This window comes from Neolamprologus multifasciatus, chromosome 8 (genome assembly GCF_963576455.1).
Source record: "Neolamprologus multifasciatus chromosome 8, fNeoMul1.2, whole genome shotgun sequence".
Taxonomy (NCBI): domain Eukaryota; kingdom Metazoa; phylum Chordata; class Actinopteri; order Cichliformes; family Cichlidae; genus Neolamprologus; species Neolamprologus multifasciatus.
In genome coordinates, this window is record NC_140446.1 from 26,337,172 (window position 1) to 26,360,936 (window position 23,765).

General features: G+C 40.0%; 1 protein-coding gene across 9 annotated transcripts in view; it reads right to left on the bottom strand.

Annotated features, from left to right (window-relative positions):
- shisa6b (shisa family member 6b) overlaps positions 1-23,765 on the bottom strand; it is an 88,809-nt gene that overhangs the window by 22,051 nt on the left and 42,993 nt on the right. For 4 of the 9 annotated variants that reach the window (XM_085169600.1, XM_085169602.1, XM_085169601.1 and 1 more), the window contains one exon: positions 6,851-6,889. The exons of the other annotated variants lie outside the window; for them this stretch is intronic. In XM_085169600.1, coding sequence (XP_085025726.1) covers positions 6,851-6,889 — 39 coding nt within the window. The remainder of the gene's footprint in view (positions 1-6,850; positions 6,890-23,765) is intronic. 9 annotated transcript variants of the gene reach the window in all.

Sequence of the window (23,765 nt, forward strand, 5' to 3'; positions counted from 1 at the left end):
CCACTGCAGAGGACATTGGAAGGCCAAACATGTAAAAATGAACTTTGATGGCAAATATTTGCTTCAACTCTTCACCAAGGAGAAGTTTGAACTCAAGGAACTGTAGTGGTTTCTTCCCCCAAAACTGCAAGTCATTGCTATACTGAAGCCACGAGTTGGTGATTGCCAGATCAAAAAGTAGAGAACTGCACATACTGTCAATTTCTGAGTGCGAGAGACCATCCTGTAGAAACTCAACATTCGGCAACAAGGTCCACGTCACCTATATTGGTAGTGTACTCAGCAATTGCCTTGGCACATGGACAAACCTTTTGTTTTTCTTACACCATCTTGTGCATCTGTCCTGAGGTTGATTGCCATAGGCATAGGATGCCTTGACAATTGTCCAACCACTTAATGACAGCAAGTTCAGGTCTGAGTACCATTTCTGATGCTCCTCCTTCTTTCTTCTTCAAGGGCTTATTCCCTATGATCTTCTTCATCAGACAACTCAAGATCTGGGTTTCCCTCATCAAACTGCAATAAATTTCTTTCTGCTTCTAAAAATGACTCCTTTTCTGGTCATTTAAAAAAACAGAACAAATTGGAGGAAATGACTACAAATGTCCACTACGGAGGACATTTTTTAAACACTTCAATACTATACTAAAATGAAGTTAGAATTAAGCACACTATGTTTTAATGTGTTATTAAGAGACTTAATTAGAATATGTTAACAACACTTATAGCTAAAAATTGCTCAATAAGAAGTTTTATGCACTTACTTTTCTTCTTCCCATAAAATGTGCTTGCAGCGATGGCCGCCATGTTCCTTACTGAAAAAACTTAAGTTCCCAAAGCTCCACCCCTTCACATTTGGTATCATTGGAAAGCCCTAAATGTCCTCTGTAGATACCAAAAGGAGGCAATTCTGTAGTATGCAGTGCATGGGAGATATTCAGGTTTAGAAAGGTGCTCTACAGAGGACAAATTTGCATTGCTGGTAGTCAGGAGGATAACACAGATAAGATATTATAACATAAGATAACATATCCCTTTAGATTGTTTGTATGATTTTTAAGTGTGTTTGCTAGTTTGGTATCTTTGGAAAAAACAAAGCATGAGCTGATTATCATAGAAATCCTGGTGGTCAAAGACAGACTTCAAAACATTGATGTTAAAGCTGCTCGTGCACAATTTAATGGAACCCCAAAGGCCAAGTATTTCTGAACAACAAGGAGGAGGAGGGAGGAAAGCAAGCACAGTGAGACAGAAATACAGTGAGCAAAGGATAAAGTGAGACACAAAGTAGATAAGAGAAGGAGAAAGTATGAAAAAGGAGGACGTGCTGGGGTGCTGGGATGAAAAGTAAATGGCCCAGTGACCACAAGGCATCCCTCCACCTCTCCCCTCTGACTCCAAAGCACCCACCCTACTTCTATTAGAAAGCCATCTTCAGCTTTCTGCTCCACTCTCCTCACGACACCGCTCTTTAAAACCAGCAGCCCTGCCATCCCATTAGCCTTAGCTAGAGCAGCTACCAGCATTATAAAAGGCCCAGAGGAGATGGAGGTGGTGACAGAGTGGTTACACTGTGCATGCGTGTATCTATGCACCAGAATCTGTGCAGAATGAGTGTGACAGATATGCAGTATACGTCCCATTGGCTCAGCTGACAGCCCAGTGGCACCAACATGTCCCTTCCCTCCCTCTCGCAGCAAAGGTAGACGAAAGGAAAGCCACCATGGGCTTGACATTTATCAACTGACAAAGACTGTTCACATTTAATCGCTAAATGTTAACTGCCATAATAGCCCTACTTCATTCAGTAAGTAAGGGACAAAGCTCTAGGCCCCACCTCCTCTCTGATTTCACTGGAAGAGCAGGAGGCTTAACTCTGACCCAATTGCAATCCTAGTGATAATGCTTATAAGTTATATTTATAGCACTTTTACCCCATCTAATTTTAGCCCTCAGTGCTCATTCTTAACTGAGTGGCTCTTATCTGTCAAACACAATTTTAAGCGACAAAAGGCTAAGACTAAATATTTGACTTTAAGGCCATAACAAAAACAATGAGAACAGAAATTTCAGCAGATAGGAAAAAGACTTTGTACAGCATTACTGTGCAGCATCAGCAAAACACATTTCAAATTAAAGAAAGCGCAGGGAACTTGTTTGCAAATAAAACTCTGTAATAAATACTCAACTATAGCATCACATTGACATCATGTTAATTAATATGACGGGATTTCCTTTGGAGAAAAGTATGACCATCCTAAATGTAGCTGTTTTAATTCTCGTGCCTGACAACAGCGTGGTGTTATGTGCTGGCAGAACGAGCGGCGATGATGAACGGTATATGCAAAGGCGATGGAAACAAGACTGAAAATAATGAGCTAACGGCATACCGAAGTTTACCATTAACAAATCCAACAGCTCTCACACAACCAAGGTTTTCTAAAAACCTTGTTCCTGTCTTTTTCAGCCACTTGAGACAAAACTCTAGAATTCATATCATAGATGTCTTTGATATGCTATGGCCTTGCAAAGATATGACAAATATATTCACACACAGTTCTGTAATTTCTCAGTCAAACTTCACTATGTTAGATCATTATATGAATTTTAATCTTAGACTATGAAAACCTGAGTTAATACAAAATACAGTTTTTAAATGATGATTTCATTTATCAAGGAAAAACAACCATCCAGACCCACCCGGCTCTGTGTGGATAAGTATTTTCTAATTGTACCATCATGTAATTCAACAGCATTTCATAAGAAGAACATCATGCCAATAGTCAAACATTGTGGTGGTTTCGTGAGGGTCTGGGGCTGCTTCGTTGCTTCAGGACCTCGACAACTTGCTGTAATTTAGGGAACCATGAATTCTGCTTTCTACCGGCCGAGCGCACTTGGGTTATGCAGCAGAACGATGATTTGACAAACACCAGCAAATCCACCTCTGAATGGCTCACTCTTTATTTTACTGTTCACTGTGTTCACCAGCTAGCAAGTGTGGAATATATTGTTAACTTTACTTTGTACATACAGCTACTTTCTGATAACTTTAGACCAGTGGTTCTTAACCTTGTTGGAGGTACCGAACCCCACCAGTTTCATATGCGCATTCACTGAACCCCTCTTTAGTGAAAAATAAAATACGATTTTTTTCAAATTCAAGACATATATGTTTTTTACTGGTGCACAAAATGAGCCGTGCATGTCACGGCGGAGGCTCTGCCGAACCCCTGAGACCGACTCACCAAACCCCTAGGGTTCGATCGAACCCAGGTTAAGAACCACTGCTTTAGACTATGAAAGAATCTTATTCCACAAGTAGGAAAGCAGTAGCCTTACAGCCTATATTAGTTAATCATAAACAACACAGGACACCAATTATATATCCTCCTTAGGGTGTGAGACAAATGATTTTTACATTTAGGTGGGAAACTGGAATCTCTGAAATCTGTTTTGTTTTTTTCAATGGCCTGAAATACCAAAGAAAGGATTTGCCACACATCAGTGAAAGGAGAACAGAGGGAGAAGCAGGTAATGACTAAAATAAAGTGCAGCTCTACACAGCTAGTAAAAATGATTGGATTACAGGTCAGTTTCACAAAACAAATTCTAAACAAAACCATGTAGTAACACACTATCTTCTTCTCATCCATATGCTGTACTTGTCACTGGCTTTAAAAATCAGATGAAAGGTTTGGATCGTATTTTAAATTATTTCATTGATTTTTCACAGCAGCGAGTTCGATTACATACATTAATGCAAATTGTAAAAATTACAGTAACTGGAGTGGTTTCCTGTCTGTATACTTTAAGTATTACAGACACAGTGTGTTGCTACATGGTCAAGGTTGCTGACTGATCTCTACCTCATGTCTGTTAATGAGTGTTTTGAATTGTTGGAAGCTAACAGCTGCACAGAAATACTCAGATTTTATTATGCATTCATAGATAAATACATTAACAAAGAGGGTTGCTACTATGTTCGTCCAAGTGCAGTAAAATCCAAATACAACACAGACTGTGTCTATCCACAGCGCCAGTAAGTATCGCTCTTTATCTCATAACTCACAATCACCCCCAAGACACCAAACGCCAAGCAGTTACTTGACAATTCACTGCCTCTACTGCTTGACAAATGTGCCATGATAGTCTCAGCAGGGAAGGGGAAGGGCAAGAGGTTGAGATGGACTTCATACCCAGTTCATTTTGAAATGTGATAGACAGTGAACCCACTGTGGACTGTGACCCCAAGTGTTAAAAGGCAATAAGGCATCCGTTTTATTGAAGTGGTGTGTCATGATGTTCCTACAAAGCTTGCATGGTTACACTCGGTTCTCTCGCCACGAAGCCACAGCGGCTCCCTGGGTTTAAAGGTAATCTTTCTTGAAAATCAAACAGTGTAACAATATGCCGTTTTCATCGCTGGGCGCACTGTAGGAGTAATACCTCAGCAGAAAAGAATCAGTTTCTTCTGCTTCACAGTTGATCGACATACCAACCGACTCCTTTTGCAGGCTGTTGAAAAGCAGACTTCCTTTGGGAGGAGGCGGAGGGCGAAGAAGAGGTAGAGGAGGAAGAGGAGGGTCCGTATATCGTAAGCAAGAATAAGGACAGATTTATCTGATGTCTTCTTAAAATTAAAAAAGTAACATCATCAAAACTGCCTTTATCCATGCCTTCATAGACCAGCCCTCCTCTCCACTGAGACGGACAGAATCGAAGAGCACGGACACCATAGAGGTTAGGACATTCAATTCAGTAAAGAGGACAACACACAGAAAGTGAAACATTTCAAAACATACAGTCCAAAGGGCAGGAATTAGAACACAGGCGTGAAACAAGACCAGTTGGGTTTTAATGCACAGCACAGTTTTAAAAAAAAAAAAGTCATATAATGTGGGCCAGCTTCAACAAACATCAGGAGGTACAGAATATTCTTGTTTACACAAAGTCTGTCCTAGTTTGGTTAGCTTTTAAAAAAAAGATATTTTTAAATAAGTAGGCTGACACTTTTTTTTAGTGCAAATCTCCTCTTTACAGTGTTTTCTTATAGGCAAGCCCACATTACCACACCAGTGACCTAAACAGAACTAGATAGGGGTGTTACGGTACGTACATATAGCCTGTTACAGGCCATTGGGTTCAGTTTGCCTGTAAATTAGTGTAAGACTAATTAAGTCTATATTTTAGTGCAAAGGAAACTTGTTATCTCAAGTTAGATGGTCCCATCTGCAGAGCTTTAACAGATCGCCACTTTTGTCCAACAACATACTAATGTATGTATTAGCCCCTGGATGTATAAGAGGCACCACCTGGCTATCATTCAAAATGACAAAAACTGGACACGGACTAGTGCATAACATTCACTGAGTCTACCAAATACATGGACATAAAGCTTGGATGAAGAAAGGTGGAGCTAGGGTAAAAAAAAACCACACCTCCCCTTTTCAGTTCTTAGGTTTTACATATCAGAACAACCTAAAACATTATCTGGTCCTACTCATTAATCTGATTAGGTTTTTTAGCTTGTTTCCAAACAATCTGTCCATGAATCCAAAGTTATGTAATGGAGTGATGATGAAATGGATATCCAGGGAAAATGCATCCCAAAATAAAATTGACCAGTTTGCAGAGGAATTACAAAAACTTACATCCTGGATCTATAAACTTCAGTGAGCACGTTAAAGTTCAGGACAATATAATTAGAAAAAAACTGAACAAGTATGACATGTTTTGGAAAGGTTGCCAGTAATTAGCCACTTCTCTTTAAAAGAAACATCATTGCATGACATACCAACTGTCTAACGCGGTGGCAGACCTTGGGATACAGACTCAGTACTGTGTACCAACTTATTCTAGAGTTGAATGTCTCACAGGTAACATAAGGTAATGAAACAGGACAATGATCCCAAGCATACCGGCAAATCTATTAAAAATGGGAAAAAAATAATAATCCAGGCACTGCAATGGCCCAGTCAGTCCAGATCTCAGCCTATATGAAATGCTGTGGCATGACCTTGACATGAGAGCTGTGTATAAACACATCTCTGCAAACCTCAATGAAGAGACTCACAAAGCCTTAAAGGAAATGATTGATTTAAGTTATTCCTAATAAAAATGATTCAAGCTACTGAATCATCGGGCGCACTTAGATTTTCTCTCAGTGCGTCTACATTTATCTTTTATATACCTTAAATAATGACTTGATATATTTTTTTGTTCATCTCTCATTTTTTGTGATGTCCTGATATGTAAAACCTTGGAACTGAAAAAAAAGAGGTATGTGTTTCTTTTAACCATGACTTGACAATTCTAATGCGCAATTAACTATTTTAGGTTTTTAGAGACCAGTTAGCGGCTGCATGACAACCAAAATGTGTTGGAGGCAACCTTACAGACATGACTGGAGGCATACATCTGTTTTTTCTGCTGCTTCAGGCTTGGAAAAATAGCCTTTGCAGAAGGGTGACATAGCATGTTTGTCTTTATTATGCACAACTTCAACTTGTTTTAACATTGCATAGATTTTTAACCATACTAATTATTTTTGTGTACCGTTTCACCCCTAAAAATAGCACACAAATGAACCAGACTACACATGTGCACTTGTCACATAGACAGAAAAGCTAAATATCAAGAGGGAGGTTATATACTGAGTATACAAATAGAGATCAATGGGAAGGCACTTCACTACAATTAACACTCCAGGTATAAGCTGCCTCCAAACACGCAGGAAGTTGATATTATCTTATGTTATCTGTAGAAATCTTTAACAGGTTCATAAAGCAAATGTAAAATAAGTGGCTAGAGGCAGCTTTAACCTTTAACAAAGAATAGCCATCCCTACCATGGTGACTCTGGGAGCGGACCGGCCAATGTTTTTCTCCTAGAAAACAGAACCAAGTGATTAGATTCTGCCACTTGGATGGTTATAGAACATGATCACACTGGATAACTGGCAGTTATTGTTTTTGCATGTGGTTAAATTTACAATAGTCTTGTTCAGAGGTGAAAACAACCATTTTGCTGTTATTCTACATGCCTTACTGAAGCGTAGTAGCTTCACTCATGACAAACATGTCTTTTATAGTGGTTACAGGCAAAAAGGACATTTTTTGTGCACTGATATTGATTGTTTATTAAAGGTTAATATTTTTCTTCCCATCTGCTAGTGTCTGATTCCACCTGACACCATGACACAAAGCATCAAGTCACCTCTCTCTCCACTCAAAAATTCAGACACACATTGTATTCCTCTTAATGTAGGAGAGAGACAGAGAGGATTTCAAGATGAAGAGAGAATTGGGGTAAAGGGGGAGACAAAGAGGCTAATGAGTAGAAAGGAAGAGATGTAAAAGTCACTGTTGTTCCGCACACCCTAACACCGCAGGGCTCCAGCCATGCAGCACTTTGATCCATCATCATCGATTTAACATCAGCTTCTCATCGTGGCTGCCTCCCACACAACAACACGCAGCTACAAGGATATTTTCCCCAGCTCTGTGTCTACACGGTATGCATGCCAGCTCTGACCTTAAACCCAACGACTCTATAATACATTCATGACAAAAGGTGGGGGTGTTATTTTACTGCGGATATACTGATGAGCATGAATTGCAGATTTAAGTGGAGTTATACATATACATTAAGTGGTTTATGTGAAAACCCCCGTGAGAGAAATCTGCAAACACTACACCTCAGTAATGAAATGCTAAAGTACACATACCCAACAGAGTGAAGACACATGGACACACTAGTGTGCCCACTGTAATGTATAGCCTGCTGGGTCTTTCCTGTCTCCCTTTTATACTGTAAAGAACCACCCATAGCAGAGAAATCTGATCATTTTATCTGACGCTTTATATAGTAAAACTACTTATAATATGGTTCAGAACTAAGCTAGTAATCAGTATTTTAACTGTGGTGCTCCTGTAACAGTGAGAGCAACAAAGCTCATGGTTACCAGCAGCTGCCAAAATGTGATCTGGCTACACCATTAAATATGTTATATTCAATTTAATGGTGGGAGTGAAAGAAAAAAAAGCAAAAAATAAAGAACTGCCAGGTAATATTCAGAGTATGTTTTTTTTGAAAGAAGGAAGTTATAATTTAAGGGGTTTTTGTAACTTCAAAACAATGAAGGTACGTACGACAAGAAAAGGTTTTTGTGTTTCTGTTCATGGAGTGAAACTATGGAACAGTCTGAATATGGAATTAAAGCAACGTCCAAACATAAAACTGTTCAAAAAGAGTTATAAAATATGATCTTCTCGAACTATAAAGAAAAGGAAAATATTTAAATTAAGTGAATGTCTCTATTTAAAAAACAAACAAAAAACTCATGATGTGATATTATAGTATATAGTATATCAGAAATCTGTTCACTATTTTTATTACAAATTATATCAGTAAGGAAGCTGACTTAATATTAACTGATAATTTATGGCAAAGGGGTGGGATTAAATAAGTGTTTACTTCTTCCCTTTCAACATGTAAATTAATCAGAACGTTTTTTTTGTATGTAATTTGTATAGTATTTTTTTTCTTTCTTATTTTCTTTTCTAAATGTACTTGTATATTGTTCACATGTTGAAATAAATTACCAATCAATCAATCAATCAATCAATCAATCATAATGTATGCCAAAGCTTTTTTTATTTCAATTTTCAAAGTGAAGAACTGCAGTTGCAGGCGGTGGACCCAAACCACTGTGTGTTTGCTCAGCTACGAATAAGCAGACGGACAGACAGCGGTTTAGTGTGTCATTTTAATAGTTAATGAATTATTTGTTACTATCATTGTAGTAGTAAATTCATATATTGATTGTATCGTTTTATTGATTTTGAGCTGATTCTATATCTAAACAAAGTGCTTTAACGTTTTTGACTTATTAAGCTGAAATAGAAACAACACACAGCAGCTTGGAATTGCCTGCAGCTGAAAAAATAATGAGCTCATATCTTCCAAAAATACGAGGAAAAAACAAACTAATTAGAGCAAACATCTGTCATAAATATTTGGTGGAGAGGTAGGGCACTAACAAATATGAAGATGGGTTGTATTGAAAGAAAAGCTGAGTCATGTATCTTTTTCATTTGAATCTTTTGACATATATATTTGAATGTGCTCATTATCATATCAGTAGCTGAGCTGCTGTAGAGTGTTATTGATGAGTAGTTCATGATGACCTCTTCATCAGATTAGCTATGGTCACGTTGACTTCACGAGGTTATGACCTTACAGTAAAGACCACTGAAATCAAACCCTTGCCGTACCCTCTCAAGCAGTATGGGTGAAGACTCTTACAAGATGACCTTGAGTTTTATTCCCATCAATAAATAATAAATGACTTGATAAATCTATAAGACATGTGATGCAAGGCTGACGTATTGATGGTTGCAGAGTGTTTCCCCCAGAGAACACGCTCAATGCACCTGATTGATGCCCTATGCTTGGTGAGGGGGATAATGAGGAGGATGTGGATGTATTCCTGCAGCACGGGAGCGTTGAGGACCTGCAGTGAAATCTATGCTCAGTTTAAAGCCTAGTAAAATGTGTAGCTTCCATAAACCTTCAGCTTTAGTAGCCACAGAATATATTTTCTTTTCTTTATTGGAGGTAATGCAGGCAATTCATCTCTTTGTGACCCTGCTGTAAGAGCTGTAAACGACCAGCCCTATTTGTGGTTTCTCATGCCAGCCTGAGGGTTGATGCACATTTTTTAGAAGCAAATTGTGACAGGAAACCTTGATACCTGAGCATTAGTTACTGTTCTCCTGAGTCAGCGTTATGCAGTGTATTTTATGATGTGTGCAGTGTTTTAGTCAACAGAAACTCATATTGTTGAAGACTGCTACAGGAAGATTCAGCATTTCCCTTCAGCATTCCACGAGCAAACAACTGTCTCATTTCACAGTGTTGCCATGTGAAGCAGTCAGTTATTTTGCATTTTCTTAAAATACCGAGAGACCAGATAAATTAAAGGTTTCAAACTGCCCGTTAAGAAATTAGATAAATCAAAAGCTGGGTTACAAATATAAAAGCTCAACAGTACACGACATTAGATGGCTACACATACATACATTTATTCAGCAGCAGTGATGCTGGCTGTGGAAGCTGTAGAGAGAAGTGGGTGCACAGAGGAGACCTCCTTTCCTAGGAAAGTCTCCTTGCCAGCACGCCCACCATCAGAAGTGAACAATGTTTGCTCAAATTTTCAGCCCAAGGTTGTTCTACAGGGCCGCTGCTGCATTTCCAGCCACCTATGCCCCTGTAGGCCCTGACATATCAGCAGGACTACCTGAAATCAATGATGTGGAGTCGGCCTGCTCAAATGTCAGCCCCAAACGTGGCATGTGTTCATAATAAACACAGACCCAAGGTGAGGGAAAAAGTATGAGCCAATAAAATGGGCAAAACTTGGCCCCCTGATATTTACTGAGAAGTTCATAATTTACAAATCTGTTTTCATCCAGCAATCAATGCCGTAAACCTCACTGATAGTAATGAGCATTAACGAGCAACATGATGGGAATACTGACTTCAGGGGCTGCTGCCATACTGTGATGCATGTTGCAATAAAACTAAATGTTTTTTTATGACTACAAATTCCTCGCGTACTCTTGTATTTCATATTGACGCGAAACGTAGCATATGTTGGCCTAAAATCACATTAGCCGTGTTTGCTGATAGTGGAGATGCAGCCTGGGAGCTGAACACACAGTCAAACGGAATGATTATTAATTCATCACAACAAATGGATCATTGTAATGAGCTAACTCGAAACCTTCAGCGTAACACGCAGAGCAGCTGTTGGGATGCCTCGCTGGTTTACTGAGATGGAAGGAGCCTCCAATCACTTCAAGATCATTTAAAGCTACATATTTCCATAGTTCAGTCATAGGACTTGTCTTTAAAATTAATTACTTAATACAGCAGAAGAATATGCAGTAATCTGCAGATTAGGCTTAAAACTTTCCTTTTTGCTAAAGCATATAGTTAGGGCTGGACCAGGTGACCCTGAATCCTCCCTTAGTTATGCTGCAATAGATGTAGGCTGCCGGGGGATTCCCATGATGCATTGAGTTTTTCCTTTCCAGTCACCTTTCTCACTCACTATGTGTTAACAGACCTCTCTGCATTGAATCATATCTGTTATTAATCTCTGTCTCTCTTCCACAGCATGTCTTTATCCTGTCTTCCTTCTCTCACCCCAACCAATCACAGCAGATGGCCCCGCCCCTCCCTGAGCCTGGTTCTGCTGGAGGTTTCTTCCTGTTAAAAGGGAGTTTTTCCTTCCCACTGTCGCCAAAGTGCTGCTCATAGGGGGTCATATGATTGTTGGGTTTTTCTCTGCATCTATGAAGCGCCTTGAGGCGACTTTTGTTGTGATTTGGCGCTATATAAATAAAATTGAATTGAATTGAATTGAATTGAATACAGTTAGAATTTGGGGCATATGATACCCTGTAAATAGAAATCCGTGTAGGGTCACATGATTAGCGGTCATGTGACTGCAAACCCTGCAATGCAGCATGGTCCATATACAGCTTGGTATTTATTTTGGTTAACAATCAAGTGTGTCTATCCTTGGTCTGTAAATAAAATGGTTTAATTTCAAAAATGTGCATTTTGTTTCTTCCCCACTTCCCCTGTTGTTGATTTCTTTCAATCAGCACCTCACTGAGTGACGGCGCGCTCAGTTCGTTGCTTCGCTAATCTCAGCACATTAGCATGTTAACAAATCAAATTCCCTGAAGGAGTGAATCTCTGTACCTGTGGCAAAACACCGGGTGTAATATTATGTAGCGTACTGAATGTGTGATTTGTTTCACACCCCCAGACCCACACCCAATATACATCCACACACACACACGCACACACACACGCGCCGCCGCTCCCCTGCTGGATTGCTATCAGTCCCTGAGAAAGCTGCTTACATAACTACACTTCCAGCATCATCCCACGTCAGCCTCCATATCAGATGATAGCATCTTAAATGGCTATTTGACAATGTTGCATCTCAGTAGCAGTTTATGAAGACATGGCCACGTATGAGTGTTTGTGTAAGTGGTATAAAATAAGATGGTGTGTAATGAAAAGAAATAAACAGGGAGATTACTGAGATTGTTACACGGAGAAGGTTGAAGCCGTTCGGCCAACTACAGTCCCGATTCATTTGTACAGCAGCAGCTCATGCAGTTATTTAAGCCGTATTCATAGAGACTTGAAAATAACAATGTTAAATATTCATGCTTAACTGGTTCAGGGGTTGGGATTGTAAAGCATGAAAGCTGATCGTGACATGATTAACAAAAGCAGATACAAAGTTGTCAAGAGTTTACCCGTCTTCATGCAGGGGAAGAAAAAAAATCTTCATTAACTCTTCATCTCATACAGCTATCCCCCAAGCTCCGAAAGAGTGGGGTGAGCAAGCAAGGGAAAGATTAAGAGAGGGAGAGTGAGAGTAGAGATTCGATAAAGAAGAGTCTTATTTCAGTGCTTCACACAGTGCTGGATGATCAAAGTAGAAAATGCTGTTTTAATTCCAAGGATCATATCTCATCTCCTGTCCACAAGCTCATTTTGGAGAACTATGCTGTAGGACAGAGGGCAAGAGAAGCAGAAGCACAGGAGGCATCCAGCCAGATTACTACAGTATACTTTTTAGCACTGCTATATAACTAAAATTGCTTGACCTGTGACGGATGGTTTAAATAGTACTGTATTTCCCACTAATGCAACCCAGCACTGTCTTTCTATAAATTCTTCACCTACTTGATCCACATGAGACATCTTCAGTGTTTATCATTGATAGATAGATATTTTTTAAAGCATGGCATTGAAGGTATTTAATGAACTGACAATCAGCTGGGAAACTAAGCATATAAGCAGCACTATGTCTTCAGATATCCTCAAGACCAAAACTCATTAACGTTGCCGTAGCCTTGGCTGGCTTAAACTAAATGGCCTACTTGCATGCACACCTCCAGTACACTCTTATCTAAATACACAATTTAAATTCAATTCAGTTTTTATCAGGCCAAAACCCAACAACAATCACCTCAAGGCATTCATATTGTAGGTAAAGACCCTACAATACAACAATGTCAAATCTTAAAATCATGAAAAACCACATCCACTAAAAATGGATGAATAAAGAAGTTTATTAGCTTCTGGGCTTGCTTCCACATCATGATTCTACCGCTCATTAATGTCATTACTTCATTGCTTTATCCTAAAATACATTTGAGTTTACGTTTAATAATAATTAGTGTGTGATTTCTTATGTTATTAAGAAAAAAAGTGATTACAGTGATCTCTCAGGGATCTTTGGCCACTAAATTGTAATAAGTTAAGGTAAGAAATTCCAGCAAGGTGTTCAGAAATGTTACATTGGTTGAACGTGGGTGAAAAAATAACTGGTCTACATAGCTGCACATGTGCACATATGCAAGTCAAGAACATAATGTTTCCAAAATAGCTGTCAAACAATACAGACGTGTTAGAACCAAGTCTGGGTTTGAGAAGTGAACTCAGTGTGGAAATACCTTCTTTCTAATGATCAGCATGAGAGAACTCTTCTGGTTACAATACGATTTCCTTCTGCATAGAAATTGTGGGCTTGTTTCAAGTCATAATGAATACATACCTGTTTATATATGATTTGATAAAAGCTGTCTTATGAGTGAAAACATTCAGACGCGGTGTCTAATCACTCGGTATACAAATATATCTACGTTTACAATGTCTAATGCCAAATGTCTCTGAGTATACAAGTAGAACTGAGTGCAATGGATTCGTTTGGGTAGTATTTAATGCCCTCTTTTAACTGGTGCTCCAGCTTTAGCAGTTGATGCTTTCTTTACATCAAAATAAAATACAATTACAATAAAATTCAAAGTAAAGATGAATTGCCACCAGATGACACCTGATGTCAGGCTCCACAGCAGTCACGTGTACTGAAGCGCGACCACCGTGAGAAACCCTTCCCACTTCTAGCAGCGCTTGAATTTCTAGACAGCGAGCGGACACCTGCACACACTGTGCACCCTGTCCATACATTACTTCTCCGGTTCCCCATTCAACAACACAATCAGCCTCAGCAGGGTCTCCGGTCTCCAGTCAATACAGACAGTTAATTCTAAACTCATTAACAATGGAGCCATAACAATGGTGCACACAAAAGCAGAAGGTGTGGGTGGATCGTCTTTACACAAGAGGAAAAAAAAAAAAAAGCTGGGTTTTTCATAATCAACTGTCAGTCATTTGCTAAGATAAAGGCTTCTTTAAGACTGCATAAGGGACGGAAGCCTACTGTTGCAATTCAATTACCATTTTGCTGGAGTTTTATAAAAGAAACATAAGGATGCGGTATCATGGCTATGACGGGTTTACTTCATGAATAGAAATGTGTTCCTGCAGAAGAAAAGAGGAGAGACTAGAATTAAAGCTTTGACACATTCATTGAAAGTTGTGCTTTTTCCATCTCCGTTGGCCTCCTGGTTGAATGAGGAATGAAATATCAAAAAAAAAAGATTTGGATGCGTATTAATGAGCCTTCTCTGTATGAGTGGAGACCTTCAGAGCCCCGTTGCTTGGCTTTTGATCATTTCTGACCATTTATCAATCATTTTTCACCATTTGCGCCATTAAAATTTCAGAGGCTCATCACATTCCTGGATGTGACAGAAAATGTGTCCTGCTTCAAAATCAGCCTGAAGCACAAAAGCAGACAGCACTTGATGTGGTTTGCACAATTGGCTCCAGGCAAAGGGTGTGAGTGAGACAAATTTGAATATTGATTAAGGCTCTTTAATCCACCTAGGGACCTATTGGTGTGTCAATCATTCTCCCAAATCTAGTACAGCGTAGCAGTCTCAAGAGCAAAACAGTGGCTCAAGGACTCTGTTCTTTTCTGTTGTGTATTAATTGCTGTTGGCACTGCATGCCGTGACTCATGGTAATGACTTAATGAAGTCATTGAGATTTAGTGAGCAGCCACAGGCTACAGAGTTCCAGCTGAGAATAGTGCACCGTTCAGCATGGCTTTATTAACATTTAAGAAAGATGCCACTGGTCACATCAGTTGTACCGATCACAGCAATTGTGATTCATTTGGTGGCGAGCGAGGAAAAGCTACGCAAAAGGTTTTTATGGGACAGTATTTAGGATTCTTAGTATTTCATGTTTCTCACTGGGAAGTAAAACCTTTTCTCTTTTGCAGATTTTTGTTTTCAGTTCACACACAATCTGCACCGCCTATCGAAAGTACGCATTCCCATCTATACTAGATGTGGCTTTGTGGAACAGTTTTTGACTGATTCTTATGTAGTGCTTTTCTACTCTCCCCAGTGTACTCAAAGCGTTCTATACAACATTCAACCAATCACTTTTCTTCTATTTTTTTTTTATAGCTTCCTAATTCATACTTCAATGGACGCATCAGAGAGCAACTTGAGGTTTGTATCTTGCCCAAGGATACTTGCCATGCAAACTGGGGGAGCCAGGGCTTGAACCACTAACGTTCCAATCAGTAGATCACCTGCTCCACTGATCATCAGTGGAGATAAGCTCCAGAATTGGGCAGGCGGCGGCAGCATTCGTTTCCCTGCGCTGGTGCGTCTGGAAGAAGAACAACATCTCATTGGCGACAAAGATCCACCTTTACCGAACCCTGATCCTGCCCATTCTACTTTACGGCGCGGAGACGTGGACAATGCTCAAACACGACCTGAGCAAGCTCGAAGTTTTCCAAATGCGTTGCCTTAGATGCGTTCTCGGCGTTTCCCTTCACGACCGTCATTCGAATGACACCATCCTCACAGCTGTGGCAGCCAACTGACGATCGGCGACCTAATCCAGCGCCGCCGACTCCGTTGGTTTGGCCACATTTGTCGAATGGACCTGAGCCGCTACCCCCATGGCCTACTCTGGTTGACCCGCCCCACCGATTGGAGGGTGCATCGAAATGCACCAAAGAAGACATGGATGAAACAAATCCAGGATGATTTGAAGGCCCTTCGACTTGACCTCGAGCAGGCAAGAACCATCGCCTTAGATCGAAAAGCGTGGAAGATAATCGTTGGTCAAGCAAGAGAACCTGCGGCACCTACAGCAGCGTACTGGTTGCGCGGCAGACCACCGCCACTGGTCGCCCGCTAAGGACAAGAAGACAAGAAGAAGATCACCTGCTCTACCCCCTGAGCTACAGCCACTCCACCCCCTTTTTATCCACACTAGTGTAGTGATGGCATAATGAGCCTTTCTGCTGGTTGCAAAGGCTGCAACTTTGGTCCAGACAAATATGAGGATACATTTGAGCATGTAGTAATTCTCTGATTAACTAATTTGCGCCACCTACAAGTCAAGGTAGAGAAGTTGGAAGAGCCATCATCGATTAATAATAGTATCCCAATAACTTTGGGAATTTCTGAACTAATTTTCAATTTGTTGTTTCTATTGAAATACTGAAAAAAAATCTATTTTCTAACTTTCTGTGGAAATTCTACTTCAGGCAGTCAGGGGTGGTGCCCTGATCTTTTACGCAGAGTAATCATTAGGTTAAACACAGAGAATATGATGTAATGGAATCACATCATACTTTTATATAGAAGATAAAGATGCTTACTTAGTGGGGACTCACAAATATATTAAAAGGCATCAAACAGGTAAGTGTGCGTTGGTCTTTTAGCACCCCGTCGTTTAAGAGCCCCTTATAGAGTAGTCATGGGCCATACCAACCCTATTTTCCATGGCTGGATTAATAAAGACACATACAGTGGGGCAAAAAAGTATTTAGTCAGCCACCGATTGTGCAAGTTCCCCCACTTAAAATGATGACAGAGGTCAGTAATTTGCACCAGAGGTACACTTCAACTGTGAGAGACAGAATGTGAAAAAAAAATCCATGAATTCACATGGTAGGATTTGTAAAGAATTTATTCGTAAATCAGGGTGGAAAATAAGTATTTGGTCACCTCAAACAAGGAAAATCCCTGGCTCTCACAGACCTGTAACGTCTTCTGTAAGAAGCTTTTCTGTCCCCCACTCGTTACCTGTATGAATGGCACCTGTTTGGCCTCATCATCTGTATAAAAGACACCTGTCCACAGCCTCAACCAGTCAGACTCCAAACTCCGCCATGGCCAAGACCAAAGAGCTTTCGAAGGACACCAGGAAAAGAATTGTAGACCTGCACCAGACTGGGAAGAGTGAATCTACAATAGGCAAGCAGCTTGGTGTGAAAAAATCAACTGTGGGAGCAATCATCAGAAAATGGAAGACATACAAGACCACTGATAATCTCCCTCGATCTGGGGCTCCACGCAAGATCTCATCCCGTGGGGTCAAAATGATCATGAGAACGGTGAGCAAAGATCCCAGAACCACACGGGGGGACCTGGTGAATGACCTGCAGAGAGCTGGGACCAAAGTAACAAAGGTCACCATCAGTAACACACTACAACGGCAGGGAATCAAATCCCGCAGTGCCAGACGTGTTCCGCTGCTGAAGCCAGTGCATGTCCAGGCCCGTCTGAAGTTTGCCAGAGAGCACATGGATGATACAGCAGAGGATTGGGAGAATGTCATGTGGTCAGATGAAACCAAAGTAGAACTTTTTGGTATAAACTCAACTCGTCGTGTTTGGAGGAAGAAGAATACTGAGTTGCATCCCAAGAACACCATACCTACTGTGAAGCATGGGGGTGGAAACATCATGCTATGGGGCTGTTTTTCTGCCAAGGGGACAGGACGACTGATCCGTGTTAAGGACAGAATGAATGGGGCCAAGTATCGTGAGATTTTGAGCCAAAACCTCCTTCCATCAGTGAGAACTTTGAAGATGAAACGAGGCTGGGTCTTCCAACATGACAATGATCCAAAACACACCGCCCGGGCAACAAAGGAGTGGCTCCGTAAGAAGCATTTGAAAGTCCTGGAGTGGCCTAGCCAGTCTCCAGACCTCAACCCCATAGAAAATCTGTGGCAGGAGCTGAAAGTCCGTGTTGCTCGGCGACAGCCCCAAAACATCACTGCTCTTGAGAAGATCTGCATGGAGGAATGGGCCAAAATACCAGCTACTGTGTGTGCAAACCTGGTAAAGACCTATAGTAAACGTTTGACCTCTGTTATTGCCAACAAAGGTTATGTTACAAAGTATTGAGTTGTATCTAAAGCATATAGTTAGGGCTGGACCAGGTGACCCTGAATCCTCCCTTAGTTATGCTGCAATAGATGTAGGCTGCCGGGGGATTCCCATGATGCATTGAGTTTTTCCTTTCCAGTCACCTTTCTCACTCACTATGTGTTAACAGACCTCTCTGTATTGAATCGTATCTGTTATTAATCTCTGTCTCTCTTCCACAGCATGTCTTTTATCCTGTCTTCCTTCTCTCACCCCAACCGGTCGCAGCAGATGGCCGCCCCTCCCTGAGCCTGGTTCTGCCGGAGGTTTCTTCCTGTTAAAAGGGAGTTTTTCCTTCCCACTGTCGCCAAAGTGCTTGCTCATAGGGGGTCATATGATTGTTGGGCTTTTCTCTGTATCTATGAAGCGCCTTGAGGCGACATTTGTTGTGATTTGGCGCTATATAAATAAAATTGAATTGAATTGAATTATTTTTGTTATTGACCAAATACTTATTTTCCACCCTGATTTACGAATAAATTCTTTATAAATCCTACCATGTGAATTCATGGATTTTTTTTTCACATTCTGTCTCTCACAGTTGAAGTGTACCTCTGGTGCAAATTACTGACCTCTGTCATCATTTTAAGTAGGGGAACTTGCACAATCGGTGGCTGACTAAATACTTTTTTGCCCCACTGTAAATACACATTAAAGTATTCAAAACAGCCACGGTGGTAGCTTCAAGAGCAGTTTAAATGGACTGGTACTTGCATAGGGCTTTTTTGCTGCAACTGGGCTCTCAAAACACCAAAACCTTATTTTCATCCATAAATTACAAAATGAACATAATGTGTTTTTTTAAATGCGACTAGGAAAACTAGGAATTGAACAAAGCTTACTGAGGTAACGGAGCAAAAGAGTAGTTTCCCTACTACTACAATAGTAGTCATCTCCTGCAGGAAAATTACAAAGAACACAGATTTCAGCTTAAGCTTCATTTTTCAGACCAAGAAAAGTTTTTCGACTACTTGGTTCTGCTAATCTTTCCACAAATTCCACTGAATTTCAGCCCTGTTCTGCAAACTCCGCTAAGATGCCATAATGAAATGCATTGGAAAAGCAGACTTGAATCAAAAGGACCCTTCCTTTTACATTCTTATTAGATTTATGTTATGGGAAGTGCCATGTTATGGGTTATTAAGCAGTTGAACTGCAGCCTCCTCTAGATCAGCGGTCTCCAACCTTTTTTGCGCCACGGACCGGTTTATGCCCAACATTATTTTCACGAACCGGCCTTTAAGGTGTCACGGATAAATACAACAAAATAAAACTAGTACCGTAGTAAAAAGTAAAAAAGAAAATTTCTTCATAACACACGTGAAAAGACCCAGGAAGACTGAGTTAACGATAAAAACGATAACAAAATAACGCTGAAAACCGATAAAAACCCTGAAAACTATACATTTCACACCTGAGCCTCAACTCTCGCGGCCCGGTACCAAACGACTCACGGACCGGTACCGGTCCGAGGCCCGGGGGTTGGGGACCGCTGCTCTAGATGACAACATGGCGATAGAACCAGCAGTCTGGTTTGACTTTGATCAACTCGAGAAAAAAAAACTTGTCTTGTTTGAAATCTTAAAAGAAAATACATTTCCAAGTATACATGCATTCAATAAAAGCCACCTAAACCATTTAAAAGTCACCGAGAAGCCCTGATGCCATTTTAATCAGTCATTAAGAAATGGAGAGAGCTTGGCACAGTTGCAAATTTGAGTAAGCAAGCGAGAAGGGGACTTCTAAGGAAGGACGCCAAGAAACAATAACTCTGAAAGAGCTTCAAGCTGTATCATTCGGAGTGAAGGGACTGTGCAGACAACAGCAGCTGAACCTTGTCCTTCACCAGAATCTGTGGTGTGGCAGAGAGCCAAAAAGAAAGCTCTCAAACTAAAACCACGTGACACGTCAGCGACAGTTTGTCAGATGACACACAGGAGACACAGCTGGAAGACCCGTTCATGCTCTGATGAGAGTAAAGATTTACTTGACCATGACGGCAACTTCCTAACAGACGTATTGCATTTTTAGGCACTACGCACTTTAGTTATTATTTTATTACCCAAGTGTATCATGTAATAAAATTCAGAAAAGAAACCTTTTTGAGGAGGATAACTGAGCATGTTTACCTAGAATGAAAGAAAAGATTGTACTGGAGCTCACTTTGTTTAAAAAATAATCATCTCTTAATCTTAACATCATGTCATGAAATGCTTTCGTTTGTACAACACTTAGTTTTCATTATAATTGATTTCAGTTCAAAAGAGTTTTTTTTTTCTATTTCTAATGAGCAGTAAAACTTGAAAGATTTAAATTCCATGAAAACAGGGGACTCATCCTGCAGCGAAACATGGTAGAGAGTAAAGCAAGAGCAGGGATTTGAGGAATGGCATTCATATATTATTTCAAATTTCAAATTTGTCAGGTAATTGGTTAAAGTATCTGCCAGGCGATCAGTATTCTACACAAGCAGCTGGGGTAACATAAGTCTCAGTTGGAGGCAGGGGAAATGTCTGACAGAGCCTTCCTCCCATCTAATTAAGTAATAACCCTCGCTCAGAGAAAACCAGAATAAGCCGCGAGGAAAATCTATAGAATTCATTTCCAGAGATGCAGCAGTAATTTGTTGCAAAATGATAAATATTGCATTTGTTAGATGCCCAAAACATAAATCATGAGACTCTATTATGGTGTGAAAGGCCAGGTTTGACATTCTTGGTCATGGCACATTAGCACTCATTGAAAGAAAATCTGCCTGTGTGGATTTTCTCTTCCTTGATGTCTCCGTCCGGTCTTCCCCGTGCTGTAGTAAATGTAGCAGCCCCTTTGCCAATTTTTGCATTCTCCATAATGGTTGGGGGAGGGGACGATCCCCACTGTGTGAAATTACATCTGCACGGTGAAAATGACAACAAAACCAGCTTCAAATATAGCAGATGGGGAAAGACAACCAGCGAGTCTCTCCTGCTACCTCTTCATAGTGCGAGCCATCAACAAATCTGGGAAGCTGAGAACGCCTTGCTTGTTGCTTTTGTTTGCATGAAACATCAAACTCTCTGACAAATAGCTATTTGATGGTGTGCGAGCGAGCCATTTCTTTCTTCTGCCACTATTACTCTGCTGATATCGTGTGGGGAAACAAATTGAAAGATGAGTGAAGTGGAAAATGACTGTTGGTATATAACCAGTGAATCATTGTAATTATGCACCAGAGCTAAGCATGAAATGTTTACCCAGGGAGATGTTTGCAAAATGCGCAACATGTACATGTCAATATATGAAATACAATTGGTCTTTATGGGTGTGTTTAATTATCACATTCTGCAGCTCTAGAGCCACCACTCCTCCTCTGCCTTTAACAAAGCTTCATATTTCATGTTGGCATGCGTTTCAGTCAAATGAGAGTGAGTCAGGTTGATAGATCAGGCGTCTGCAGAGATGATGCATTTCTTCTGTGATTGCTTTCATAGCCATTACTCACAGCATAGGGTGATTAGTAGGCTGGCAGCTGACACCTCTGCTTGCGCGTGCATGAAGGAGCTATCTCATAGGAGGGTCCTGTTACCTCTGCCACAACACTGATCTTTGGGCTCAATCAATGGGCTAAAATAATGGATTAGGCACATTCCTATCAATCAGCCTGTCAGGGTGGAGGAAGTCATGAAGGACAAAGAGCAGCCGAGCTATTTATGTAAAAGGCGACAGGACTTTCTGAAATATCACTCAAACGTTGTCTCCCGGAAGTCATCGTGTTACCATTCATGGGTATTTTGGGAGGAACGTACTGTATCGGTGCTGACCTCTGTTTGCCTCTGCGCACAGTGAGACAAACAGCAACAGTCACAGAGCGTCGCCCTTTAACTGAGGTAACTCAGTCTTTGGCCGATCAATATTTTCTCACAGTCAGGTTTGAACAAGCATGTATAATGTTTACATTAATGAGAAAGCACATTGCCCAGTCCTAAATCCTATTGCAGAATCAATGTTTAACTCATCATCTATTAACATCAACTATCAACTGACACACAAATAGATGATGTCAATATTGTCCTGATGTTACTAAAAGACAGTTTCCCATATAAAGGCAGCAAGTGGCCCCATTCAAATCTATGAAACAAAATGTGTTAATGCACACAGATTTGATTTTGATGTCAATAGATGGTTACATTTTAACAAGCGAAGAGCAGGAGGCTTATGAACTGCTACACACTGCATTAAGAGAGGGTTGTGGGCTGGGATTGGCTTTATAAATGTGATATAAGGATATTTTATGGGAGAGTAAAGACAGAATATTTCTGTTCTGAATATTCTTGTTTGATCAAAAATTCAAATCAGAAATATCAGAGGCAGATGCTAGATTTAGATATAATAGATATAATGCTAAATTTTTCAAACATCAGAAACATTGATTTGACATAAACACAGGGTAACTGGTTTCTTTAATGTAATGTAACTTATAATAATCATTTATTTCCTTTATTTGTAGATTAATAGACATGTCGTTTTCGTTGTAGCATTCTAGATCATCATGTATGTTTAGAAGCACCACTGAGCGACACAGGAAATCATTCCCGCCTGTGGCCATCTCTCCGTACAACTCATCCACTTAACACACTGTATACTGCAACAGCTACACACGTTTTGCACATGTTCTTCCTTTTTCAGCTATTTATTAATAAGTGACCTTTATGTATATACATGCCTGTATATATTGTGCTATTCTTAGTTAGTGTATTGTCTGTCTTTGTTAATGGTTGTTTATAATGGAGCACTGTAACGAAAAAGAATTTCCCCTAGGGATCCATAAAGTATTCTGATTCTGATTCTGATGTACACTTGTGCAAATAGTTACAATTTTGATTGTATTTTTGGGTTTGAAAAAGGATTCTACAGAGTGCGAAACACAATATTTACAACCAAATACAATAAAAACAAAGCAGCATAACACAGAAGCACTTAAATAATATATCAGGGAAGGCGCAGTGCCTGATATATCTGGACACATGGCTTCCTAATCAAACACATGCATGTTAGTTTAGCTGTGATTCTCAACTGGCCGTAAGCGTGAGACAGAATTTCTTAAATGTAACAGAATAAATGTAAAAATGTCAGCTCGATTAGAAAAAGGTTATTACGATTTTTTGTTGTAAGTTTGTTGAAACATAAACACTCCAGTTATGAATATTACTAAGTTAATTAGTAGGTTAATAGTGATGCTGGTCTAACATTCAAATTGAACTGGAGCTGCAGATGCCATAAAACATTTATTGTTTTAGTTTCTCTTTTTTTTATATAATCTAATCATAAGTATGATAAAAAGAAAGTTTCAACATTTTAACCTCTTCACATACAACAGGTCAGAGTTTGAAAACCTCCCATAACTCTAAACATGTTCCCAACGACCAGGTGGGTATAAAGAACAGTGTCCTACAACTTATTTTACAAAGCTTTAGTAAATGAGAATAAATTGTTTTTGCTGTTTAAAAACATTTGATAAATGGTTCCTTTTGGATGATTGTACATGTGATTAATTGTCTAATTACGTTTTGTATTTAGACAAACGAATGCATTTTTG